At 48.8% G+C, this 27676-nt stretch overlaps 1 protein-coding gene across 13 annotated transcripts in view; it reads left to right on the top strand.

Moving 5' to 3' along the window:
- The window catches only part of Mad1l1 (mitotic arrest deficient 1 like 1), a 354495-nt gene that overhangs the window by 165352 nt on the left and 161467 nt on the right, over positions 1-27676 (top strand). For 11 of the 13 annotated variants that reach the window (XM_078023582.1, XM_078023580.1, XM_078023581.1 and 8 more), the window contains one exon: positions 21333-21473. In XM_078023582.1, the coding sequence (XP_077879708.1) occupies positions 21333-21473 (141 nt within the window). Of the gene's footprint in view, positions 1-6738; positions 6820-18817; positions 18972-21332; positions 21474-27676 lie in introns of those variants that run through there. The other 2 variants (XM_078023587.1, XM_078023586.1) reach the window with 2 other exon arrangements.

The raw sequence follows: 27676 nt of genomic DNA, 5'->3' as shown, positions 1-27676 counted from the left end.
TTGGTGGATGATGTTAATATGTGCTGAGGATTTTTTAAGAAACAGCCTATAACTTGATTCATCTACTGTAAAGACACTGTGAAGGCTATATTTGCTGCATCACAACAACCCTGGAGGTCCTAGGAAGAATTGCAGTCCAGATTTCTTGTCCTAAAGAATTGTTCTTTCCTGTTCAACTGACCTGTGTTGCTGTTCATTGACTTGGTCACCAGCCACATTTCTCTTTTCATCCTGCCTGCTAGGAGGCTTCAGTCCAAATCTGTGACCTGCCGTAGAAGCTACAAATCATAAAAGCTGCATTTTGACTGGTTACCACCCTAAGGAGAAGGACAAGGTGATTGTTAAGAGTACTTTGACCATGCCCAAGTGTCCTGTCATACCTCAGTTTCCCTGTCTTGACTGTATGGAATCAGAACGGCATTTCCCTCTCTTCCCCTTCCCCCTCTTCTTTTCTTTTCTCTTCCCTTCCCTTCTAATTCTTCCCTCCCTATTTCCCTCCCTCCCTTCCTTTCAAATCCAGGGGTGCTGTTCCACTGAGCTATATCCCTAGGCTTTTAATTCTTTATTTTAAGACAGGGTCTTGCTAAATTGCCCAGCCTGGCCTCAAGCTAGCAGTCCCCTGCCTCAGTCTCATGTGTCTGTGAGAATACAGCTGTGGCCACTGCACCTGGACAGACAGTACTTTTCTACAGGGTTTTGTGATGATAGATCTTGTCGATACTCATAAGGTACTTGAATAGTCCCTGGCCCCTGGCGAGCGCTCAGGTACCAGCCATCACCGCTCTTGTTCGTACTCTTCTGTTGACACACACTGCTTTACTGCCCTTGTGCCTTTTAAAGTGACCTGAAGTCTGTTAATTTTGTGGGCGATAGATAAAACATGATGTGTCCTAAGCAGGGGCACATACAGTGCTCTGCTCTGCAAACAAGACAGCAGCCATTGAGGTGTGGCACTGGGGTGGGGGTGGGGAGTGCCCCCATGAGGGACGAGTGCAGTCTCTGAGGCTATGACAGGCAGTGCTGCTCCCGAGTGCTGTGCTCTGGTGATAAAGCTCCCGGGAGCACAGGCTACCTCATAGGAAGCTCCTGTGCACTTGTGCTAGAATTGAATAATTCAGCATGTGAACAGCAGGTGTTAGAAGCTGGGGTTCACCCTGGTGGAGCCCAGCAGCAGGGTGGGGAGGCCAGGGTGACCTGTGAGGTCCTGGGTTGAACTTGGAGGCATCCTGTGAACTGATGTTTAGATTTCTGTAGTCACAGTGGGATAGACATAGAAATATTTATAAGTAACATCAGTACATGAGTTTGTCTACACACGCACCCCTTGCTGTCAGCCAAGAGGGCCTGTATGCAGACTCCCCAGTGGCTACAAGAACTGCCAGCTCCTAGATCGTGCTTTCTCTAAATGGTTCTCCAGGAGAGTAATCAAGGATCCTTTGAGATGTGACTGATACTAAGACTGGAGTAGGAAATGTTCAGGTGACCTGGAATTTGTGTAGTGCCAGAAAAACCAAAAACACACCAACAATTGTGCAAGCAAACTGGGGCATGTCACAGTGCACAGGAGCCACCTGAACAAGCCACCAGTGGCCAGTACTGGAGACACTAGAGGTAGGATTCGAAGCCATGTTGGGTTATCAGTCCACACCTAAGACCCTGATCCGCAAGACCATGCTGATAGGAGTCAGAGCATGAGACAGCAAGTTCAGGAGAGAGAAGGGCCTCCTGTCCTGGAGAACTCTGAGTAGTTGTGTGGCTACACACCCTCGAGCAGGGGAGCAGCTACCCTCTCCTGCGGTGTGGGCTGTGTGTGGTGATGGAAAAAGAGGGTTACCTGATGCCACCTCAGCCAGGTGGTGGGCCTGATTGTCATGCTGACAATATGAGCCTTGATGTGGTGTGAGGACCACTGCACTTGCTTTTGTGACCTTCCTCCTGGTAATCCATAGACCCAGTCTTACCATGAGCAAAGTACAGGATGAGTCCCAGGAATGGGACGTTTTGCCTGATGCCCAACTGTCCTCAATGTCATCAGGGTCATTAAGAACAGAGGAAAGTGTGAGGATTGGCCAAAACAAGAAGGAACCAAAAAGCACAGGACAGTGTAATATGGTGTCGCGGATGGAGGCTGGAGAAAGGACATCACCCCAGTGCATGTGTCTCCTGGGTGAGATGATGGTCACAGGGGAGCTGGGTGTGGAAGTGTGCGGAGCCTATGGTCTTTCCATTCATTTGCAAATCTCAAACTGTTCTGAAAATTAAAATTATTGCCATGGGAAAGAACGGGTGTGGCTTCTGTCTGTCAGAGGCTCTGAGAGGAGCTTTCTGCTGCATGCACAGCCTGGTTCACGTTTGCTGGGCACCTTCAAGGCTGTGTCTGTGGGCTGCCATGGAGCAGGGGCATATATGAGTGAGGGATGTATGGACCGGGCTGTATCCTTTGAGTGGCCTTCAACCAGATTGGTCCCCATCCTGAGAGGTCTTGGCTCTCATGTTTCTGGATTCATGTTGCCACTTCCTACATGAGTTTGGGCTCCAGGCATCAGTGGGGTTGTGTGTTTCTTCCTGCACATCTGTGGAGACAGCTGCTCTGTCTATAATGCCTTCTACTAGGAACTTCTGTCTTGGGGATGGGGAAGGAGGCACCTCTGGGCCACAGGTATCTTTGGGGATGGTTCTTCCTCTCTCTTCCTTTTAGGATCTGGCTGCTGCCCAGAGGACAGCAGTAGATTCAGACCTTTGATTTGTTGTGTGGAGCTGTGGGAACCCTTGGCGATGGCCTGTGTTTCTGTGACCTTAGCAGAGTCTGATACACAGTGTTTGTATGTGAGAAGAAGTGCCCTCATAAGGCCAGAAGCTCTTCACCTGGGAGGGAGCCAGGTGCCCACTTCAGGCTCTTTAGGTTTGGAGCTGTAGTTTCTGGGCAGGTGGGTGCTTAGCGTCATGCCTGCAGGAGCGGGAGCCCCCGGGCACATGTTCTTAACATGTTCTTGGACCCCATGGCCTATGTCTTCAGTGGCTGTACAATGCTTTTTTGTAATGTAATCTTAGATTGCCTCTGATTTTTTTCATACTCCTGCTAATGTGAGCAATGTCCTTGACTTGGCTCTGAGTCAGTTTTTAGGGTGGAATTGCTGAGTTCAAGGTGTGAACACTTTCAGGACACTTGGCCAGGGTCGCCAACCTAGTTTTCAGGATAGCACCTGTGGCTTCTCCCTCCCACAGATGTGGTGTGTGGCCCTAGTGTTCCGCAGCATTGTACCCTTGCCATTGTGGGTGAAAAATAGGTTTTATTGAATCTTTCCTCTGTGTTTTCTGTCAATCATCTTTTCTGTTGAAAGTTTGCTTTTTTTCTCCCTAATTTTCTATTTAGGCATTAGTGATTTTCTCACTGATTTGTAAGAGATTTTTTATATATTAGTGGCATATCTTTCCCCCAGTTTGTCTCTTGGCTTTTATTTCTTGATGAAGTTTTGGGACACCTGGTGCTTCACATTGCTGCATGTGCTGCTGCTTTTCCTTCATATTCTCCTGTGCTTGGAGTTGCCCATGGCCTTGAGAGCTGTTGAAGATTCACCTGTTTTCTTTTGGCTCTGATCCAGGATTTCAGCCAGCACAAGGGCCGCGCAACCTGGCCTGGTCCCCGGATCCTGAGGTGACACCTGGGCCCATGTGGGACTTTTGCCCTGTGGCACTGCAGTTATCTGGCTTGTACAGGTGGTGGTGGGGGTGATAGTGCCTGCCACAGGTGGCTAACTGTTCAGTGCCGTGCTCTGCCTGGTGGTGGGTATGGCACTCTTTCTGCCCTCTGCACCCCTTTTTTTAGGTGCTCAGGGAAGAAGTAGCTTCCTCAGTTAGCCAGATGTTCCACCAGTTACCCTTCTTTTTCTTTCTGGTTGCTGGCATTGGGGCCAGTTTATGTGTTGCCACCAAGTGAGGGTTGGGAGGGGCCTTGGTTTCTCACTGTCTCCTGGCAGCTAGCATGGCCTTCCAGGGACTGTTTGGGGTTGTCACCACAGTGACACCATGACTTTAAGGGAGACTAAGTAGTCTTGATGTATTGATTCTGACCGCCTCCTTCCATCACAACTCCTTCCCAAAGTCCAGGCAGGGGTCCGTGTCACTCCTTGTACTTATTGTGGTTATGTCATGATGGCAGTGACAGCAGTAACTCTAGGAGCACATGCTGTGTTGTGGAAGTCTCTAGAAGTCCCTGCACGTTCATTCCACTCTTATCTTGGGCAACATGATTTTTACTGTGTCTTAGGAGCTTGTCCAGGAGGCATGTTTGCAGGTGTGTGGCTGGATTCCCATCTCCAGTGTCCAGCCCACTGCAGGAGGAGGCAAGTCTACAAATAGGCAGGGTCAGGGTCACAACAGGTAAAAGCAAATCAGGTATCTGCAAAGTCAGATTTACATAGTAGTTACCTAAGGGGCAGATCCTTGACTTTATGGAAAGCTCTGGTCTGTGACTTCTTTAAGTGACCAGGCCATATCCTGCGTTTATTGCTCTTTGAGTTGGTGGCAGTTCTGGGTCTGTAGCTTTGCATGCCCTATTTGCCAGCTGAAGGAGGCCCCTGAACTTGGATTTGCAGTGCTGCTTTCCCCGTTTGTAGCAGTAAAAGAATGTAGAGATGTTCTGCAGATCCCTTCCGGGGCCTGGAAGCAGCTCTTTCACAATCTACCTGAGCTCTCTGCTGGTGGAGTGTGTGACTTAGGTTCCTCCAGGTGGACTTCTTAGCTGCCCTTCTGCCCTCCTCAGCAGGAGTCTGGGCCTGAGCCATCCAGTGGGCGGATCTTCCTGTGGGGTGTTTCCAGCCTGGTTTTCCCTTGCTCCACCTCCCCTTTATTTCAGCGTCTTTACACAACGCCAGGCAGCCGGAGCAGGCGGTGGGGCTGCTTGCGTGTGCACCACCAGCTCTTCTTGCTCTCATTGCTGCTGTGGTTCTTCTGGAACCTGCCTCCACACTTCACAGCAGTTGAGCAGAGACCCTGGGTCTTGTTGTTGTTTTGGGTACCGGGATTGAACCCAGGGGTGCTTAACCACCGAGCACAGCCCCAGCCACTTTTTACATTTTATTTAAAGGCAGGGTCCCACTGAGTTGCCTAGGGCCTCACTAAGTTTCTGAGTCTGGCTTGGACTCATGATCCTCCTGCTTCAGCCTCCAGAGCTGCTAGGATTGCAGTCCTGCACCACTGTGCCTGGCTGAGACTCTGGTTTTCTTACCAAGGAACGCACGAGTCACCTTGTCCTTCCTGCACTTCTCTGTGATGGATTTTGTTTTTCTCTCTAAATAAAGACTCAGCCATTTTGGGGTAGAGCAGCTGTGTCCTGTGACGGGGGCACAATCCTTCTCATGCTAATTTCTTGCCCCATCAATAAGCAACAGGCCAAAGAAAGTCAGGCCAAAGCATCCCCTCCCTGAGCTGTGAGCTGGACAGGGGCAGTGGGCCCAGGCCTCACTGGGGTGCCTGTTCTTTTGAGAATGAGCACTTGCAGTTGGTCAGAGCAGATGGTTTTGCTGTGTGTCCCCTGAGACCTGGAGTTTGTGCAGCTTTAGTGGTTACCGTTGCCCTGTAGGCAACTGTATGCTGTCCCATAGTCAGTGGGTGTTTGCACTTAGAGCTGGGATGTGACTTTGGTTTGTTAAGCCTTTTACCATCAGGGTGTTCATCCGGCCTTTTAGTGTGACACTAAGAGCTATGGCTGCTGCCTCACATAGTATATGGCCCTGCAGCTGATTCTTGATGACCCTGGGGACATAACTTCCTCTGAGGTGGTTCTGAAGCCTGACTGACTGATTGTTTTGTTCATTTTCAGTCCAGTCAGTATTTACTAAGCATTTGTTATGTCCTGGGCCCTGATCTGGGGGCTGGGTGTGCAGCAGGTGGAACGTGAGGGGAGTGATGCTAAAGTGGTGGGGTGTGAGCCGTGGTTCCCCTCATGAAGCAGCCATTTCAGTATTGTGGTGTTCCAACACTGAGCTGAGTAGGCCCAGTCCAGCCAGCCCAGTCTCTGCCTTGTTGGTGTGGAAACAGGCCTGGAGAGGCCACAGCATCTGTCCGAGGCTGGTAGAGCTGACTGTGAGCCAGGGCTTCAACTCTGTTCAGTAGATTGGGCCTTATCCCGAACCCTTCTTTCTGTGTCCTGCCAAATAAATGGTGCTTAAACAACACTACCCTAGGCCTGTGGTTTCTGCTGACGTTCTGTGTTCTCCTTACCTTTGTGGTGGGGACACATTGCACAGACCACGTGTGGGCTGTGTCTTCCTTCCCCTGAGGACCCTACACAGGCAGCCGGGCCATTGGTGAGGCTTCCCTTCAGGGTGGCCTTGGCACCTCCCTGGCTGTTCTCGTTGCTCCAAGAATGCCAACTCAAATGTAGCACCCATGTCATCATCTATGCAGGGATGAGGAACTGCTGTTAGGAACGCTCTGCTGGCTCAGGGTGGGTGCTGGGACTACATTATACAACTAACATAAATGAAATGGAATTTGTAATAGAGCAGTGTGAAGTCTAACTAAAATTGCTTCGGGAAGTCTCAATTGATTCCCACTCCTTCCTACAATAGGTGTTGTAGAGCTTTTTATCAGGAGGTTGAAATTGCGAGACTGTGGCTTGCTGGCGAGAAGCACAGAGCAGCATGCTCATCCTTCTGCCCCTCCAGCTAAATGCGGGAGGCGGCGGGGTGGCGGGAGGGCAGAGCAGGTGAGCAGTGACTCACCGTGCTGGGGGCGAGTGCTCTCTGCACTGGGTTGCCTGGCGAGGTAGAGGGCAGGGGAGCGGAACAGGGCCTGGAGAAGACCTTGACCCTCATGGTGAGTGGCCGTGTTGGCCTCCTGCTTCCTCAGGGGAGTGCTTGTGTCGGGCAGGTATAGCTACAGGAGAGTGTGCTTACTGCTTGACTGACGTGTTTTGGAGTTTGGTCACCCAGCAAATGGAGCTCAGCCCTCAGTACACTTGGCTTATTGGCCAGATAAGATCATCTTGTAATGAGACTTAAGGAAATTAAGGGAATGTAATAAAAATAGAAGGAGGTGTTAGAGCACGGTGGGAGTGTCATTGAGTATTTATCAAGGTTGCCAATTGTGGATGCAGGGCAGCGGACACAGCAGAGGGCTAGAATGTGACCCAGGAGCCCTGCAGCTGTTCCCCCACCAATCTCTGAGGACAGTCTTTCAGAACATAGTGAATGATGCCTGTTACCACGAACCAGTTCATTAGGCATGGCTAAAGTTTCTCGTAGTTCTCACCTTCCCCAACCCAGGTGATGTCTGATTTGTCTCAGAAACATTTTCATCAAGCGCAGTTGACAGCGTTCACCACTTTAAAAGGGTTGAGCGGCCTCGTGTGGGAAACCCAGCTCTTCCAGAATGCACCCTACCAAGGCTGGCCCAGACCTTGTTTATATAAAGTCTCTAATTGGTCTAAGCAAGTGGTGTGTTAATTCTAAATTAGTCTTATCTACTTATAAAAGAAGCGAAGCAAGAAATGCATTGGTAACACTTTGTTCGCACTTTGTTCAAGTTACTCTACAGAAATTAATAGAATTGCATTCTGCTGAAATTATCCTCTTCGTCAGCCATCATCAATGGAACTGTTCTTACCCAATTAACTGCAGTTAATGAGCTTTGACAGCTCTGAACACTTGTGTCACCACAGAGTTGTTTGTACCCGTGTCCACCCTGCATCATCAGGGGACTGTCCCTCTGCCTGCTGTTTAGCTTCTGATGAGATGGTTGGTGTGTGGAGGAGCCATTGTCTCTTACCAAGTCTAATGTTTCTGTATCCCTCTCTTCTGTTTGGAGGACTGTGCAGACAAAACTGGGTTTACACAGACATCTCTGGCGAGAAATTTGGACCAGTTGTACAAATTGTTATTTGCTCCCATGTATCCCTCCCAGATTCCGTGTGCTGGAAAGCCCTACACTAGCGAGCCAGTGTTCTTGGGACTCGGCAGGAGGTGGTGCCTGTGCCAGGCCCCAGTGCCACAGCTGAACTGGGGGACACACTTGTCTGCCCTCGGATTCTGTATTCTCTTCTGCTTCATCTTTCCTTGTCTCTTTCCTTCATGTCATGTAATCACAGCCTCTAGATTAATTTTTCTAGATTATACTCCTTGTCCAGAAACCTCTTGGTTTCAAATGTTTGCATTCTGGGGTCATGTGCTGCCCTGCACTTCCAGTGTCTCCTTAGCCCTCCCTGGATGGGCATGCTCAAGTGGAGCCATGTGCTCTGTCCTTCAGGCTCTGGGACCATGGCTCTTGGGCAGGTGGTCAAACAGGCTTACTGTAGGCTGCAGATGTGACTGGGTAGCCATCATGTTTCAGAAACCATGGATTATTATTATTTTTTTTTAAAGTTTCTTTTCAGCTGCCTTTGGCGTCCAACACACATTTTCTGAGTACATGTTGTGTGCTGTGGTGTCAGTGCATCTCAGGTCCCCTCCAGGACCAAAAAATAAAGCATTGCTCACACCTGGTGACTCCCGCCACCCCCAGGTTCAACACCACCGTTAGCGGTATCCACTTTTAAATGGACTTATGCAGCATGTAGTATTTTGTATTAGGCTTCTTTGTTCACAGTTAAGTGGCTGTGCAGTTGTCTTGTTTGTGTTGGCATGAGTGTACCACACTTTATCTTTTCCTCCTGCATTTTCCAGCACTTGTGACTAATGCCACTGTGAGCATTCTGTACTCGTGCAGGTGCATATGGTTTTCTATCTGGTATCCAGAGTGTGGCTGCTCTATTGGAGGATGTGTTATATGCTCACCCTATGTGTTAGTCAGATTTTCATCACTGTGACAAAATAACTGAGAAAATCAACTTAAGGAAAGATTTATGTTGTCTCATGGTTTTGGAGATTTCAGCTATGGTTAGCTGGCTCCGTGCTGTGGGCCCATGCTGAGATAGAGCATGGTGGCAGAGAGGGTGTGGTGGAGCAGAGCTGCTCACTTCGTGGCAGCTGGGAAGCACAAGAGGCCAGCTTAGCTGTCACACTCACCATTAGAGATCATGGTGTGTATAATATGTATAGAAAGGAAATCTGTCCTATCACTGGGGGAGTCTCTATTTTTCATTGGCTAAGAGCGTTGTTTTGTTGTTTTCATTGTAAATAGATATTGAATTTTAATCAAATGCTTTTTCTGCAGATATCAAGATATGATCATATGATTTTTCTTCTTTGTTCTGTTAGTGAGAATTGAAATTAAGTGACTCTCAAATGTTGCAAGAAACCTATTCTAGGAATGAGCATGTGGGGTCTGTGCATGGTGCTTTGTGTGCAGTGCTGCATTGGTTTGCTGGTGAGTTAACGGAGGATCTTATATCTGTGAGCATTGGGGAGTTTCATCTTTATCACTTGTCCTGTCAGGCTTTGGTGTCATGGTCTCTTAGGCCTGAGGAGTTGGAAACTCTCATAGTGGCCTGCCAAGGATGGTACTGTTTTCTCTTAAAGAATGCATAAAAGAAGGCTTCTGGGTCTGGGGTTTTCTTATTGGGGAGATTTTAAATTTGGGGTTTAATTTTTAATAGCTTTGAAACTTCAGATAATCTTTTACGTTTTCTAAGATAGTCCATTTTATCTGAAGTTTTCAAGTTTACTTGTGTCAAGTTTTTCATTTTATGTTGAAATATTTATATGATGCATAGTTATATCATCTTTCTTACTCTTATTATTTATTTTTCTTGATTGCTATCACCAGTTGCTTTTCAATTTTATTAGTTTTTTTGAACTAATCCACTTTTGGCTATATTGGTTCTCTTTTGCATATATTCTATTACATTAATTTCTCTTATATGTTATTTCCTTCTGTCTTTGGGTTTCATTTGTCATTGTTCCAGTTTTTCGAGTTGTACATGTAGATAATTTGTTCTTATCCTTTCTTCTAACATGTATTTAAGGTTATAAATTTAGTTGCATACACTATGTTTTAATATGGTATTTTTTCCTAGTGTTAGTCAGTATTCCTTCACTATAATGAATACCTGAGATATTCAACTTAGTTTTATTTTGTCTCACAGTTTTGGAGGTTCCACTTCATAATCAATGGGCCCTGTGGCTTTGGGCCCCTGGTGGAGTAGCATGTCATGTCAAAAGAGTGAGGTGGAGCTGAACTCTCACCTTGTGGTCCAGAGACAAAAGAGGGGTTGAGGATGGGGCTGAGGTTCCACTGTCCCCTCAAGGGTGCACCCCCAGTGACCTAACTTCCTTCTATTGGGCTGTATCTCCTTGAGATTCTACTACCTCCTAGAAGCACCACTGCTGGTGACCAAGCCTTCAACACTTGGGCCTTTGAAAACTTGTAAGATCCAAACTGTGGATCAAAATATTTATCCATTTCCATTCTGGTTTTATCTCAACCAATGGATTATTCAGAAATAAATTTCTTAATTTCCAACCATTTGGTGATTTTTTTAAAAGCTATCTTATTATTGATTTCTAGCTTCCTTGTGCTCAGTTTATACACTGAATGGCATCAGTCCTTTAAAAATTATCAGGCTAGCTGGTACGACGGTGCATGCCTGTAATCCCAGCAGCTTGGGAGGCTGAGGCAGGAGGATCACAAGTTCAAAGCCAACCTCAGCCAAAGTGAGGTGCTAAGCAACTCAGTGAGACCCTGTCTCTGAATAAAATATAAAATAAAGTTGGAGATGTGGGTCAGTGGTTGAGTGCCCCTGAATTCAATCCCTGCCCCCCTCAAAAAATTACCGGGCTATACCTTATGACCCCAATATTAGTCAATTTTTATAAACTACCCATGCACACTTAAAAATAACATGTATTCTGTGTTTGTTGAGTGCACTATTCTCTAAATGTCTGTGCCCATTGTTAATTGTTCTATTCAAGTTTTCTTTATCCTTTATAAAGTTTTCTTATGGTTCCTGAGAGAATTATATTGAAATTTCCATCATGATTGTATGTTTACCTATTTCCCTTTTTAATTTTCCCAATTATTGAGTGTATGTTTGGATGCTGTTTTATTAGGCACATACAGATTGAAAAACATTGTCTTCCTGGTGAATTTAGCCTTTTATTATTATGAAATATCCTTTATGGATTCTTTTAATCATTAAATCTCCTTTGTGGATTTATCAGCTTCTGTTTTTTAAATCATTTGCACCTCTTGCTTTTTCAGCTTTCATTCTGAAACTTTCTTCATTGTTTCATTATAAATATTTCTCTTATGTACATGGTAAAGATAGATTTTGTGTTTTTTTTTCAGTCTGAAAATCTTTAATTTTTTTTAGTTGAAGTATTTATTTTGGTTGCCCTTAATGTAATGAAACATTTGCATTTAAATCATACTTCTTATAGTTGCTTTTGTCAGTGTTCTTTTTCTTTTCTTTTTGTGTCTTGGAGAATAAAAAAAAATTTTTTTTCTTAACATTTTGTCCTCCTCATTATCTTGGTAACTATGTAGCTTTTATATAGTTTTTTAGTAGTTACACTGGTGATTATAAGATAGACTCTTTATTTATCAAAGTCTGGTAAAGGTTAGCCCATCCATCTCTTCCCAACGAGCCAGGCTCCTAAAAGCTCTTGATTCTGCTTACCTTTACCCTATCTGTAGGCTGTTACTTCAGGGTATAGTGCACACATGTTTGGAGGTTTGAAAAGATATTGTTTTTACTTCCATTTATCTTCATTTTAGTTTTACACTTGTGTCAGTATTAACATCCTGTGTTACTGTGGTACATTTGTTGCAATTGATGAACTAGTATTGATAGATAACTTATTACTAACTAAAGTCCATAGTTTATAGTAACATTTACTCTGTGTTGTATAGTTCTTTGGTGTCTTTTCCTTTGTTCATTTTTTTATCTTGTTTTTTTTTTTTTTTTTTTAACAAGACAGGATCTTACTGTGTTGCCCAGGAGGTAGTCTCAAACTTCTGGGCTCTGATGATCCTCCTGCCTCATCCTCCCAGGTAGCTGGGATTACAGTGTGCATCACTGTGCCTGGTTAGTTATGTAGGTTTTGACAGGTGCTTGTTGTGCATCTGCCTAACAGTATCATGCAGAATAGTTTGCTCTTTTCTGAATAGATTATAGTGAATTGGTATCGTTTCTCACTTAAATATTTGGTCGAACTCATCAGGAAAACCATGTGGGTCTGGTGTTTTCTTTTTGGGTAGATTATTAATTACTGATTTATTTGCTTTAATAGATACAGGCTGTTCTGTCTTACTGAACCCATGGTTGGAGTAGCACCCAAAATAGCAGCAGGAGAGTTTCTACAAGGCATAGCCCCAAACCATCCCTAGATCAGGCCACTTGACATTCTAAAGGAAGAAGCCTTCAATACCAGGCAGGTCAGTGCAAAGCATTCATTAGTGAAAAGGCATAAAGTGGGGTCTGCAGCTTCCTTGTGACAGACAGCAAGAGGTTGGACTGTGGAGTTTACTGGGGGGTGGTAAGGGATTTGGCCCAGAATTGGGGCTGGTTTCTACATGTTCAGCAGCACGTTTAATCTTTCTGTGTTTTGGTCAACAACCTTAACACATTGGTTAGTGCTTGCTTGGTTTCAAGTCTGCAGGGCAGATGAGCATTAGGACGGAGGCAGTGGGGAGTCCTGTGAGCCTCTCCAGAGGCCGATGCTCATGATTTTTCTTCCTCTTGTGAGTTTTGGTAATTTGTATCTTTCAGGGAGTCAGTCCCTTTCATGTGACTTAGCAAATTTCTAGGTATACAGTTGTTCGCGATATCCTTTTATTATCCTGTCATTTTACAAAGGATTCAGTAACAGCCTCTTCTCTCCATGTTAGTAATCTGTCTGTTCTTTCTCCCTCTTGATTAACCTAACTAGAGGTTTATTCACTTCACTGACCTTTTTGAAGAACCGAATTTTATTTGGGTTTTGTTGTATTCTCTCTGGATTTTCTGTTTTCCATTTCCCTTAACTTCTGTTCTGATTTTCATTGTTTTCTTTTCTTCTGTTTGCTTTAGGCTTAACATTGTTCTTCTTTGTGTCATTTCCTACCTGGAAGCTTGGATAATTGATTTTAGATCTTTGTTTCTAAATTAGGCACTTGGTGCTATGAATTTCCCTCTGAGCCCTGCTTTTGCTGCATTCCACAAAATTTTGAAAAATTGTATGTTCATTTTCTTATTCAAAGTCATGATTGAATTTCTCTTGAGACTTATGTTGACCCATGTGCAATTAGAAGTAGATTAATTTCCAGATATTTTGGGACTTTCTGGCTCTCTTTGTCATTTATTTCCAGTACAAATGCAATGTGATCTGAGAACTTACTTTATGTGACTTGTCCTCTTTTGTATTTGTTCAAGTGGTGTTTTATGTTCCTGTATGTGATCTGTCTTGTGAACATTTTGTGTGAGTTTGAGAGGCACATGTGTTCTGCTATTGGCAGAGGAAGACAATTAGACTCAGGTGACTGATGGTGCTGGTTAATTGGGCTGTGTCCTTAATGATTCTCTCTGTGGATCTGCCTATTTCTGTTAGAGGTGTCAGAATCTGCAGTACCGATTGAAGCCCCATAAGGAGGGCAGCTATGCTCTTGTAATGTCAGTAAACATCTGGATTTGTGCATATAGGTTTGTTGCTTTGCTCTTTATTCTTATCTCTGAGATATGATCATTTCTCTCATTTAGAAATATGTCCTTTTTTGGCTGGGGATGTGGCTCAAGTGGTAACGCGCCAGCCTGGCATATGCGGGGCGCTGGGTTCGATCCTTAGCACCACATAAAAATAAAATAAAAATGTTGTGTCCACCGAAAACTGAAAAATAAATATTAAAAAATTCTCTCTCTCTCTTTCAAAAAAAAAAAAAAAGAAAGAAAGAAAGAAAAGAAATATATGTCCTTTCTGCTTTTGTCTGGCAAGTCTTGTTGGTGGTAAGTGTTGACCTCTTTTCCTCTCAGCACATACACCCGCCCACGTGTCTATCCTTCCTGCACTTGCCTCTGGGACCCACATGGCTCCCAGCCTTGTTCTAACCTGTCAAGGTGTGCCAATTTCCCGTCCTGACTATTTGCACTTGTGGTGGCTTCTCAATATGAAGTTGGCTATGGTTTATCGATTCTGGAAGGTTCTCAACCGTTATACCTTGATGACTGCCTCTCTCCTGTCTCCTCTCCTCTTTCTGTGATTTTGGTGAGAGACATTTTAGACTTTGTTTTTCTACCTTGTATTTCTCTCAGCACCTTCATATTTTCTGTATTTGTCTTTTCCTATTCTTTCTGGCTTATTCTTTAGATTTATCTTTCAGTTTACTAAGTGTCTCTTCAGCCACATCTAAACTGCTGATTTACTTCCTACATTTAAGTGTTTAAGCATTCTGTTTTAATTTTGTTTGGCTCTTCTTTTTGGTTATAATCATTTTTATTTGCTTATTTGTTATTAACTTACTAATAATTTAAATTCCTTTATTGACCTAAACATATTAGGTATACTTATTTTCTGATTATTCTAGTACACTGTGGGTTTCTTTCTCCTAAATTTTGTATTGTTGGTTCATTTTCATTAACATTTTGTGAATTTATACACACACACACACACACACACACACACGTTTTAGTTGTAGTTGGACCCAATACCTTCATTTTATTTATTTATTTTTATGTGTTGCTGAGGATCGAACCCAGTGCCTTGCACATGCTAAGCGAATGCTCTGCCACTGAGCTACAGCCTCAGCCCTTACATTTTGTGAATTTTGATGATAATTTTATACACTTAGGACTTTGTCCTTGGGGTTTATTCGCTTCAAGGAGTGAGTCATTGCCGTCTAGTAAGGACCTGTGTTCCTATTTGTGTTTGGTCTTAGACACTGCATGTGTTTTCTTCCTGGGGTTATTTGCTTGTAGGTTTTATGAGTGTAGCCTTGTAGTCCACAAATTCTCAGCACTAGAATTTTATGTTTTTCCCACCTATACAGCCTCCAGGCTAACATGTGTGCATATACCATTGACAGTATGGTGGTCTGTTTAGATACAAGCTTGCCCATTGTGGATAGTGGCTTCTCTGTCCAGGTTCCTTCATCTGATTGTCTATGTTGCTCAGGCACCACACTTCCTTCCTTTCCCTATCTGCAGGCCCAGGCTCCACACTCAGTGTCATGCTGCATACAGGGCCTTGTGTGAAATCTCCCTAGGAAGCTTCCTGCTTGGCCCAGGGCTCCTACCAGCCTGGAGATTATGGGCCAGTCTGTGTGATGTGGGTGCTTGTTGCTTGCTTGGGGCAGAGTCTGCCCAGCATCTTTGCACAGTGAGGCTTGTGGAGTATGCAAGGCCTATTCTATGGGCTCAGGAGTGGACAGCCTGTCTCACAGAGATGGGCAGTGCAGACATCATGATGAAGGCTTTGATGAGTCTTGTCACTTCTGATGTCTGCTGTCAGGGTTAGGAACACTGTGGAAGGCAGATCTTCTGACCCTGTAAATAAGTTTTGCTTCTGCTTAATGAGTCCTTTTCCAAGTATGATTTCTAGTTCCCAGTGAGTGCCAGAGGAAGCAGACAGACATAGGTGCCCCAGGAAGTTCTCCTAGGACTGAGCCTGCCTAGGCTTGGTCCTTGTGCTGCACATGTTTGTCTGGGGCCTGGGTCAGAACCCTGGCATCCACAGGCCAAAGGGCAGACTGGTGTGGATCAGAGAGGAAGCCTCTTAAGCACTAGCGCGGCACCTCCTCTGCAGCTGCCCACCTCCTCTGTGGGTATGTGTCCTCCCCTCCTTCTCCTCCTTTCCAAAGCATCTAATAGTGTAAGGAAGTCCTTGGAAATGGTCCTGCTCTGTGTGGCCAAAGGGTCCTGGTGCTGGAGACCCTGAGGATCCCTGTGTACACCAAAAAGTGGGGTCTGAGGAGAGATTAGTGATAGAAAAGGAGGCCTAGGGTGGGCAGAGCGGGCAGACCTGGGTTTTTCCTTGACTCCATGAAGCTGCTGGCCAGGGTGCTATGGGGCAGGTAGGAATAGGGCTTTGCAGCTGCACTTGATCATAATTTTCTTTTCTTAAGAAAAACCTTGTGGAGGGACCAAGAATTGAGTGCAGGTAACCAAGTTGGCTGACCATGCTGAGGCTATGGTCAAATGGCCCTGAGAATGCATGGGTGGTCAGAGAAGGTAAGAGACCCAGTAGCCCTGGCAGCAGAGACCAGGGAGAAGTGAATGGAAGGGCCACTGCTTTGCCCAGAGGAGAAATCTGAGGAAGGGACCCTCTTGCATGCAAATGCCACCAACTCAGCTCGGTCTCTCTGGGCTTACCCCTGCTTCCTGGGGACCTTCCCTGGCTCATGATCCTGGGTGGGCCCTTTCTCTCTTCAGTCACTGGTTACTTCACCATGAGGGCTCAGAAACACTTACATGCACCTGTCTCAACAGAGCACCTAGTGTCTTCTCCCCATTGGAGAAACAAACAGTGGGAGGAAGGGTCATGAGGACAGCAGTGACTCAGCACCTAGTAAGTACCAGAGCTTCATGTGCAGCCACATGTGAACTCAAGGCTGGCTGGACACTTTGCCCTTTCCACTTCACGATTGAACCTCCTGAGGCACACGGGGAGCTGATTATTCTTGCCAAGGTCATAAGCAAGTTGATGTCCAGCTAGGATTTGGGCCTTGTTGGGCCTCTGTGACCTGGGAGCTAGTCCTGGGCTTGCACACTTCATGTCACTGGAGGGGTGAAGGGCTGCAGTCTGGGAAGGTGGGAAGAAGGAAGCTCTGTGACAACTGTGCCGCATGCCTCTGTTCCCATCAGCCTGAGGTGCTGCCGGCCACCTTGAATTATCTGTTTCCCAATAGACTCCCTCGTGGCTCCCCCTCCCAGACTGGGACTGTGGCTCTCGCTCTTGTCTCCTCTATGTCACTGCGCTGCCCTTCTCCAGCCCGGGCATGAAGCTTGTCTTGGTGTTCCCTGCAGGAGGCAGACTCCTCCCCAGACTTGTCCCCCAACTATCTCAGCAGGTGTGTGGCACCCCACTGCCCAGGTGACCTACTCTGGCCATCCGTGTATGTGTGGTGGATGTCTCTTCATTCCCAAGCCACTCCTCAGTGTGTTCTGGGACTAGTCTCAAGAGCTCAGTGGAAAAGGCCTCCTCTTGACTGAGGTGGCTGAGGGGTAATCACCACTGTCCCTGTTATTCTTTTGCAAGGCACACTGGGGACTGCCCACACTGTGCCCTCTGCCTGGTGTACCTTTCCCTCTATGCATCAGCTGTAGTCTACATGCTGTGGTCACCCATGTCCACCTGGCATCTCTCTAGCACTTGAGCCATAGGTCTTTTCTGTGTTCTCTGCCAAAGGCCTGTGCTCCTTCTCCATACCTTCCCTGGCTTCTCTTCATGGAATCCATGTTTGGTGAATATATGAGCAAAAGGATAAAGGATGAACGTACTGGGTCTTCCGGTAGCAGAGGCTTCCAGCAGCCCTTGGTGGTTACACAGGTTCTCCTGGAGACCTGCACCCCAGCAGGACTTGCCAGGGTGCCATGGGGCAGCAGTAGGACCATTAGGGCTAGGAGTGTCAGCAGCATGGTTCCTACACTCTGCTGGCCACCTCTGGGTCACCCAGTTAAATTTATTATGTGCACTTATGATCACACAGATATGCACACATGTGACATGTGCTATCTTCAAAGAAGCCCACCTTCTCTATGTTCTGTCTTGTTCCTGTCACCTCCTAGGGACTTCCTCTTCCTACAGTCCCTCTTCCTCTGTCCCACTAGTTGCAGCTGCACAACCTGAGTGGGGGAACCCTCCCCAGGTCCTTGGTTGGCCCAAATGAACCTCAAACTGCTAGGTGTGGGAGATGAGGGTCAGATTCTGTAGGGAGGAGCTAGTATTGCAGCAAGACTTTGTATACCTGTGGTAGTATACCACAGGTAGTAATGCTGTACCTGAAGGAAGGTGGTCCCATTGTATTCCTGCTGGAGGAACTTTCCGGGCCAGCCTTGAGGGAAGCAAAAGCCTAGCACCTGTGGGGGGAAGGTGGCAGCTATCTAGGATGGGCTTTGGATGTCCCCTGGGGTAGCCTAAGTGGCAGTGAAGAAGTAGGGTCAAGGAGGGTGGTTTTGTATGGAGAGATTTGCCACAGGGGGGTCCCCTGGGCAGGGCTGGGGGTGCTGAGCTCAAACTCTGCTTTGCACCCTCTACTCACCTGATCTGTCCTGGTGTATTTGTGTCTGTGATGGTGTCAGCCTGTGGGTTTCTCTTTGATCTCCCTGAGCCCATAGTTCCCTGCCTCCCAGGACTCTCAGTTCCACCCAGGAGCATGGCTGACCAGCTCCTACACCCCTGCTTGCTGCTCTTTGTCCTATGGTGGTAGTCTATGCCCCCTGCTGGCCTCACTGCCTGGTCTGTGCTCAGTTAAATTTATTTTAACTGGGAAGCTCAGACACCCATGAGCAGTAAGTGGATGCCTAGGGCCATGGACAAGTGATTCTGCAGTTCCATACCTCAGTTTCCTTCTAGAAAATTCCTGTCTGGCCTTGACCTTGAAATTCTTTTCCAGCTTTATGATTTTCTTTACCATTGGGCACTTTACTCCCTTAGCTTCCTTCTTGAAGGGGACTCAGGACTAGGATGGCCTCTGGCTGGTCACCACAGGCATAGAAAGCACTCACATCCTCTGGTTGGTTTAGGGGTCTCCAAAGGCACAAGGCCCCTGGTCCTCCACTGGCTTCTTCAAAGGTGAGCCTGTCTCCCAGCTTTCTCTTCGAATTGCCATTAATTAATGGGGTGACAAACCAACTCCATTGCTCACAGACAGGACCGTTCTGTACCCAGGAGAAGCACTCAGTGGAAAACATTGTTTTGTTTTGTACTTCTCCAGCAAGTCTTTAAGGCTTCTGTCAGCACAGCCTGGGCGCCTGTTTGTGCAGCGATTAATCGTCTGTGTTTGCTCAATTGGAAACGAAGCGAACTTTACCACAAGTGGAATCAGTCATTAAAAAGTCGTTACCAAATCACACCAGCACAGTGCCTGCTCTTCTGCTAATGACAAAACAATTTCTTGAAAAGGTACAAACAACAAACTTTTCACTTTACATTTTTCTTCTTTGCCAGCCATTGCTAGCCTGGAGATGTAATAGAAGAGAGCCGTAGTGAAGGGCAGCATTTTTGAGATTTATTGGTCAATAAAGGAGACAATTGTAGTTTGTTTATGAAAGGAGATCCCCCGCCCCAGCCTCGAGCGGCATCCACACTCTGGTAATGATAACTCGGGTAACCAGCTTGAGACGATAAAAGTCAATGGGAAGATATAGGATTTCAATAAAATTATGACACTCCATAAACCTTCCCGTGGAAACAAATTTTCCCCGGATATGTGACCAGTTCCAGTTGGATTTGTAACTTTAATTTCTCACTTATTGAATTTTTTTGTCATCAGCTAATTACAGAGTCCACACTGGGGTGACAACTGTGTCCCTTGCCAGTGAATGCAGAGTGCCTAGACACAGCAGCCCAAGGCTCTGAGGGCCCATCATCTCAGGAAGGAGAAGGCAGGATTTCCTACACCCCAACATGCTGCCTGTCTTTCTCACAAAGGAGGGACCTGTGTTCCTGCTGGAGGTGGCTGAGCCATGGGCCTGGCCTCTCCTGGGGACATGGTTGGGCAGCAGCCTGTGGAAGTACACACTGAGAGAATGCTACCTGCATGGGGACCTTGGTGGTCATGAAGACCTGTTTCTGTGTGGAGGTCTTGTTCCCCTGGAGGTCTGAGAGAGCAGGTCTCCATCAGGGCCATGAATTGCCCTTTGAGCCAGGGCTGGGTGGGAGGGAGGGAGCTGCTGGCCAGGGCACAGAGGAGGTGATGAGGGGCTAGTCTGACCTTGGCCTCTGCTCCTTTCCCTGGATTCATGTGTTGGGTAGGGGCATGTGCCAGTAAGTGTGTAAACCTGCTTCCTCACTTCTTAACTGCTAGTGTTCACCAACATTGATACAATTCTATCCTTTCATGAGCACCAAGCATTTACAGGGCAGTTCTCTGGACACTTTGTTCACAACAGTGTTGAGTTACATAGCTATCCTTCATGTCTCCATCTTACTGGGAAGGATCTGAGACTTGAGGTCAGAGCTGGGGTTTGAACCAGGGTCTCCCAGAAGCCATTACCTTCTTTGTGGCCTGTGTTGCTCCAGATTCCTCATCACTGGCCCTAGAAGTGGGCGGAGCCAAAAAGGGGGTCACTGAGCACACTAGTAAGGTCTCTGCATTGCAAGGTGGCATTGCAGCCAGACCTGCCTGCCCTGTGGAATCTGAGTCTACCTTCTGCAAGACCCCCAGGGTGTTTGCATGCACAGGTGGTCAGAGAAGCTGTACGCTGACACACCTGGGCTTCTGAACAAGGGCTCCCCTATCCCCAGTTGTGTAGTCCACTGAGTGCAGGGGGGCAGCAGGACAGATGGGAGGAGCCCCTGCCTGGTCCTGGATCTGTTGGATGGACCTTCTCCACCTAGGAATCGAGTATCTGAAGCCGGGAGAACCCCGTGGCCCTGTGGCCTTAGGTTCACATCTGACAGCCTCAGTCAAAGGAGGAGGAGGAGGCAGCTTCCTGTGAGGCATGGCCTTCCTTAGCAGTTCAGCTCCCCACCAGGCAGCATCCTCTGTCTCTGCAGGCCCCCCTGCTGGCTTAGCAAGACTTTTTCATTCAGGCATGTGTGATGGATCTTTCCAGTCTCAGGAAGGAATCAGTCTCAGTCTTGGCAGGGGAAAAGCCACCCATTTCTCCCAGGGTTCCTGACTTCCTGACTCTCACTCTGGCAGGGTATAGGTAAGCAGTGATCTTGTCTAGGCTGAGACTCCTGGCTGTGTGATCAGTCTGTTGTCTCAGGAAACTTGGGTCACTGCTTCTTGTGATTGCTATCTTGTGTCAAGAGAGGAGGCAGGTTGCTTGGCATGGCTGGTGGCCCAGTGACACTCTGGTGGCCTCAAGCATCCATGAGGAGTCATTTGCTGATGGATCCTGGCCTTGTGTTTAGAGTCAGGGTAGTTGGGCAGAGCAGAGTGTTTCTTATCCCAATAGGTTGCCAAGTATCCCTACTCGTATGGGTGCCTCCTCACCCACCAGAATGCTGGCTGATGTCCTTGCTCTGAGTGTTACTGTCTGAGATCTGGTGAGAAGTCAAAGCAAGCGGGTATTCAGCCTGACACAGGGAGAGTAAGCACTGAGACTAGGACATGCTGTTGGGATTGCTGGCCTAGGTGGTGAAAGGCCTGGGAGTTCTGAGCACCTGGGCCTCTGGGACAGGAGCTCTGGAGGTGGGCACTGTTGGCAGGTAAGCGTGAAACTGAATTCTTGAACTCTTTGAGGTGCTGCATAAGGGAGCTCCCCAGGTTCCTGTCTCCATGTTCTGCTGACCAATTGTCCTCTGTGCCCACAGGAGCGGGATGGCATGCGTGCCATCCTGGGGTCCTATGACAGTGAGATGACCCAGGCTGAGTACTCACCCCAGCTGACACGGCGCGTGCGGGAGGCTGAAGACATGGTGCAGAAGGTGCATGCCCACAGTACGGAGATGGAAGTAAGTCTGAGCCATGGGTGGGTAAAGGGCCCATGTCCCCAGATGGTCATCCTCCTTGGACCAGAGACTATGGGGGAGGGTGTGGTCATGGATGGTTATATTGCATACATGGTCTGCTTTAATTTTCTTCATGGCATGAGGTAGTTGGAGGGATCCTAGATAGTCCTGTCCAGATGGCGGGTATTGTAGGATGTCAATTTGAGGGGTGGCCTTTGCTGAGTAGAGTTCCCTCTGGGGGCCTCAGAGGTAGCCCTGAGGCCTAGAGTGTGGGCTTGGATCTGTTTCCCATGTCCCTGGGTCAGCGGTTTCTCCTTGTGTGATTTCCCTCCAAGTCTCTGTTCTGGGATGCTAAAGGGTCCTCTGGGTAGAGGGCAGCTTCAGCCTGTGGCCTCTTTCTTCTTTCTCCTGCTGCCACCTGCATCACCTTTGGGACCTCTTTGATGCCCCATGTCCTCTTCTAGAGGAAAATGGATGGAGGGCAGATCTGTCTTAGCATGACTCATTGGCTCCTGAGGCTTTCTGCTGATGAGTACCTGGGCTGGTCAGAGCCCTGCATGGCCTCTCTTCCCTGGACAGCTTGTATCTGCTCTGAGCTGGGATCTGCCTGATGGGCCTGAGAATGCAACATTGCATGCCTGGTCACAGCTTCCCAGCAAACCATCCCACCCTGAGGTACAAATGCCAATGTTTCCCTAGCAGAGCTGAGGAGGGGTTTGCTCCACTCCCTGGCAGGAGCAGCATAGCTCTTGTGGGCATGGGCAATGCCTCCTCTTAGGTAGGAAAACCTCCACAACCAAGTTGGCCAGCATTGCCAGCCGGCTCTGCACTTTATTTCCATCTCCAGAAGCAGGTGCTGTTGTTATCCTGATTTTCCTGAGGAGGAAGCCAAGGCCAAGAGAGGCCTGGGGGTGTGCACAGGATACTGAGCTGGTATGGGACAGTGCCAGACCTAGAGTGCAGCCACAGCACTTGCTCTGCACCACTGCACTGCCACTCCCAGAAGCTTCTGTGGTATCCTTTGGTCTTGGTGCTCACTGTCACCATGATGGGCCTGGATCCACAGTGTGATGGTGATGCAGATGAGAGGTGTTGGTGTGGCTCATCACACCATGCAGGGTGCTGTCTACATTTCTCATTTAGCCAGTGTTTGGAGATCACCTCTGATGTCCCAGCTGGACAGATGGCCAGGGTCTAGAGGGGAGAGCCAGGATTCCTGTGTGGCCACAATTGCTTCCCACTGGGCCTAGTTCCGTACAGGGGAACATTCAGCAGAGTTCCTGCCCCTTTGGAGCTCAGCTGATAGGTGAGGGAGATGTCTAATAAACAAGCTTCACCTGTTTAACAGGTTAGGGGTGCTGTGTTGGGAGAACAAGGTTCATATGAGGGAATTATCTTGGACCACCTTGATTCCCCTGGAGGCTGGCACGTCCAGGGAGATGGGGGAAGGTGGTTGGCAGGTCACCCAGTATGTGAGGAGGTGCGGGGAATGCCAAGACTAGGGCTCTGGGTGTGGCAGGTGGCAAAGAGGCGCCCAGAGCTGTGCTTGTGGAGGGTGGAGCTCCTCTGGGGAGACTTGGGAAACTGGCCAGAGGAGTCATCTGGGCTCTATCCTATGGGAGGTGGGTGTGGGGTCCCAGGGTCCCTGCTCCACAGCAGGAGGCTGCAGACTGGGCTGTCCTCACATCCTTTCAGCCTCTCACTTATGCTGAGGTCCCTGCAGGCACCCTGGGGGCCTATACTATGTCTCTGCCTGGGGTCAGCCCTCAATGGCACTCTTCAGCAGAGTGAACCACGAGTGAGAGAGACCTCTGGTTCTGTACTGACCTCCAAACCCCATTGGTTGGGAACTCATTCTGCTGCTTCAGTGTCTGTGCCTAGGAGCAGGCCCTCCATCCTTGGCTGCACAGAGTGAAGCCATCATGGACATGAGCGCGTTAATAGCTACCCTGTTACCACCCATTTGACTCCATATGAAATGCTAATGAAGAGAGATATGCAGGGACGGCTCGACATCTTCCATCATCCCTAGCATTTCTCACATTGAGAAATCCCCATCTGTGTTGGCCACATGTTCTGCACAGGTCATTATGAGCCCAGCATTTGAGCACAGCTGGTGCCATGTGTTCGAGTTCTGTGTCATGACCCAGGTTTCAGTATCAGCACTCACTGACCAGATGTGCTCACTGTACTACCTGGGGCAACTTGGTGGATCTCAGCCATCGCCTGGTTCATGGGTGTGTGTCAGGAGACCCTTCTCACTTTCTATTGTGGGACATATAAGGGCAGGTTGCCCGCTTCTCCTGTGTCTCCTGAAGTTATGGGGGATTTGCCAGACAGAGAGATTAGAGGCCCAGCTGGAGTGCACTTTGACACCAGCTGTGCCTTCCAATACTGTGGGGTTCAAGGGGCCAGTCCAGGTGCAGGGTGGGGTCTGAGAGCTGCTCCCCGCTCCTTACCTGGGGTCTCTGTCATGGCTGTTTCCTTCTGCACACAGTCCCTTGGGCCCTCCAGAAGTGATCTGACCTCTCGCTAGCCTTGCTCCTCTGGACCTGGGCTTCAGCAGCCCATGGCTGTGTTGGGGTAGAGACCCACATGCAGTGCTCTGGACCTCCTCGCCCTCCTTCCAGGTCCACCAGTTACCACTTGCTGCCTAGAGTCAGTGGACATGCCACCTACTCTGCTGTTTGAGGTGGCCAAATATTCTGGCCTGGCACCTCATCTCCCTCAGGGTTCCACGTGGTAGACCGCAGCCTTCTTTTGTAGAACTGTCCCTGAGGGGGCATGCTGCTGCCTGGCAGGGGGAGAAAAGCATGGGCAGTGGCATCCCCAGCCCTTGGGAATGCAATAGTGGTTGGATTGAGTGTGAGCTGGGGGAACATACTGGATGCCCCTCTGAGTCTTGTCCAAGTACTTAGATCCACAGAGGTGGGAAACTGTGGGCTTCCTGCCACCACCAGGTGGCAGCAGCTGCAGCCCTGTGGTTTGCTTCTGGGCCTGGGGCAGGTTTGAGAGCCCTCAGATGGGTCTGCTGTGGAGGAGCCCCAGGGAGGGTTTCTCCTCAACATTGTTTTTATTCTCCTGCTCAACCGGGAACACCCCCTGTGCTTTCCCAGACAGGAAGCTTGCTGGGGAGAAGGCTGCCTCTCCCCTGCCCCCACTTTTCATCTTTCCTCCCCATTGGGTCCTTCTCCCATGGACCAGACCTCTGTGGCTGTGCTGAGTCAGGTGCTGTGGAGTTCCCTGTTCAATGAGGGTACAACAGGTCAAGGTCTGCTGCTAGGCATAGGGAGTGAGGCGCCAGAGCCTGTGCTTGTGGAGGGTGAAGCTCCTCTGGGGAGACTTGGGAAACTGGACGGAGGAGTCATCTGGACTCTATTCTATGGGAGGTGTGTATGGGGTCCTAGGGTCCCAGTGAGGCTAGAGGAGGTCTCTGCCTGGCATAGCACTGCTCCTAAGAGGCACCCAACAGTTCCATCCTGGTTGCAGTTCCTCATGCAGAGCGGTTGCTCTCAGGTAATTTAGGACCAAATGAGGTGTGAGGTTTGAGAACTCCCTAACTTTCCCAAGAGATCTGCTTTCACTCACAGTGAGGTGAGGGTGGCAACACAACCTTATCCTATGGAGGATAGATTGGCTGTCTAGATTGGGGATGCTGACTGAGCAAGGGCCAGTGGAACTGGGGGACTTTCTCCCAGCCCTGGGTAACATCACAGAAGTACCTCCACACAGGGAAGCACACAGGTGGTGGCTGTTTCTCCTATAGTTTGTTAAGGGTGGTTCATTTTTATGTGGAAGCGTGGTGCTTTAGAGAAGAACTGGGGAAAGCAGGGCAAACACGGGCTCCTGCACTGTCCAGCGGCTCCCCAGGGTAGAGGCCTTGCTGCCTGGAAGCAAGAGCCAGGTCAGTAGGGGTACTTCTGATCTTGGCATTAGGTATGGTTCCCCAGGCAGCTTCAGGTCCATAGTGCCCTCAGGGGAAGGGCCTCTTAGATGTTCTCTGTCCCCCACCCCATGTTCCAGCCTTTAGCACCAGCCCTTTGCCCTGGGAAGGCAGTGTTGCCCTGGCAGGCCCGCATCCTCCTGTTCCCACTGCAGGGCAGCCCTCAGTGAGAGGCTAGTTGGGGGCCACTGGCTGGCCACAGGAGCTTTTGAGGAAGTCCTGGGCCCAGGCAGTTGCCCAGGGGTACCCTATGCTTGGTCCTCCTCATAGGCATGGCACAGGTTAGACTTCAGGAGAACACAGCCATGACAATGGGCACCAATAAGCACATTGACAAAGAAGAGGCAGAACCTGGTGGGAGGTGTGGAGTCCAGTGAGAGTTGGGCTGGGCTCTGCCTGAAGTGGCCATGCCCCCACTGTTAAGGCTAGCCTCAGGGACGGGGTGCCAGTCACAAGACTCAGGGTGGTGTCCACATCTCCAGCTTCCACTTGCTATGAAAAGGCCTTGATGTCTTGTGAGGTCTGGTGGTTGCATGGGCCTGGTGAGGAGGGCTGTGGGGCAGAGGTCTGACCTGGGTCCTCCCTCCAGCCATGGCGAGGACGATTGCTTGCTTCCCACACAGGAGAAATGGAGAACCTAGAAGGTATCTGTGGCTGGTGCAAACTGTAATAGCTGAGTCCACCCAAGGTGGGAAGCTTCCGGTCTCATGGCTCCCATATCCCATGGAACTGTCCAGTGGCCATAGCAACCCCTGCCCACTCCAGATGAGGCCGTGAGTTGTGGTCTCTCCCCACAGGGCTCTGACTTCTGAGCCACCAGTTGACTATTCTTAGTGCTGAGGCTGCTGTGGCAGAACCTCCCGGGGTGTCCGGGGCCCCATTGCCAGGGAAACTGAATAGAATCCTGGATTGGCAAGGACCAGCCAGGGGCCAGGAATAAGCCAGCTGTGAGGTTATAGGTTGCTCTTTCCTGTGACCTGCTATCAGCCCACCCACACTCTGGCCCATAGATCCAATGCCCAGCCCAGTAGAGGATCCACAGTCAGAACCTTCCCATCTCCAGCCCGGTTCTTTCTAGTGAATGGGACTCTGGGCAGGTCATCCCTGGACCATGAGCCCATTTACTGAAGTCTGCTGTCTCCTTTGTGCTGGTCCTATTAATGAAGATGTCACTTACTGAGTGTCCTGTGGGTGCCACACTGTGGCCTGCATAATCTCCTTTAACTTCTTGCCATCCATGTGGGATAGGGGTGAGCCTGTCACAGTTGAAGCCACCTAAGCAGAACTTCCTGATCCTTGCCTTGCCCTGGGGGCAACACATCAGACACACCCCAGTCCCTATCCCAGGTCTGAGTGCTGAACCCACCATCAGTCCTGGCCCTAGGGACATGGGCACTGAGTGTAGGGCCGGACAGTGGGGCAGGTGTTTGCGCTACTTGAATCCCCTGCTCAGGTTGCACTGCTGGGCTGCAGTCCTAAGAGGCCAGCTCAACCTCACCTGGCAGTCCAGAGCAACTGGACACTGGTCTTGGTTGCAGGTGGCAGGGCTAGTGCCCTTGAAGTCTTTGGTGGGTGAGTTTTTCAATTGTTTATTGAATAGCAAAATTTCACACATTCTAAGTTCTGGAAGCCACCCATGCCTGGAGCACTTTAAAAGTTGTTTCAAGCTGCCTGTTAGGAGCTTGTTGGTCGAGGGTCCTATACTGTCGCACAGTGAGATCATGTGACCTTATGGAACCCAGAGGGCCTTCAGGGCCTCTCAAATGGGCAAACTTCACTAGTGACTGAGATTCAAGCTTCTTCTGGGGGGCAGGGAAGCTTGCAAATGAGGCTTCACATCCCTCGTGGTGCTCAGTTGTCCTCAAGAGCCAGAGGGTGGCTGAGGTGCCTATGGGGACACTCCTTACAGCTGCAGGGATCTGATTGGGCATCCAGATCCGCAGTCAAGAAACAGATGTGTGTACCCCCCAGTATCTTGGTCTGAGAGGTGGGCTCTGGGCATCAGGTAGAAGAGTGCCACTGGATTGTGGGGTTCAGAGGCCCTCATGGGAGTGGGGCTGCTGCTTCCCTCCACTCTCTGCCTCCGCCCCGGCCCACTCATTTCTTCTTTTGTCTCTAGGCTTCCCGTCCTCCCTACTTTTAGCTCTCATGTCTGTCTGATTGCTCTGCTCTGTCCTTCTCGTCCCACCCCATCCTTCACCCAGGCTCCTGTTTGCTTTAATTTGGGGTCAGCAGGCTTTTTGTTGGCTTGTGCCCACCAGTG

This window comes from Ictidomys tridecemlineatus, chromosome 10 (assembly GCF_052094955.1).
Source record: "Ictidomys tridecemlineatus isolate mIctTri1 chromosome 10, mIctTri1.hap1, whole genome shotgun sequence".
Taxonomy (NCBI): domain Eukaryota; kingdom Metazoa; phylum Chordata; class Mammalia; order Rodentia; family Sciuridae; genus Ictidomys; species Ictidomys tridecemlineatus.
The sequence above is the reverse complement of the archived record's forward strand: the minus strand, read 5'-3'. Positions and strand labels throughout refer to the sequence as shown.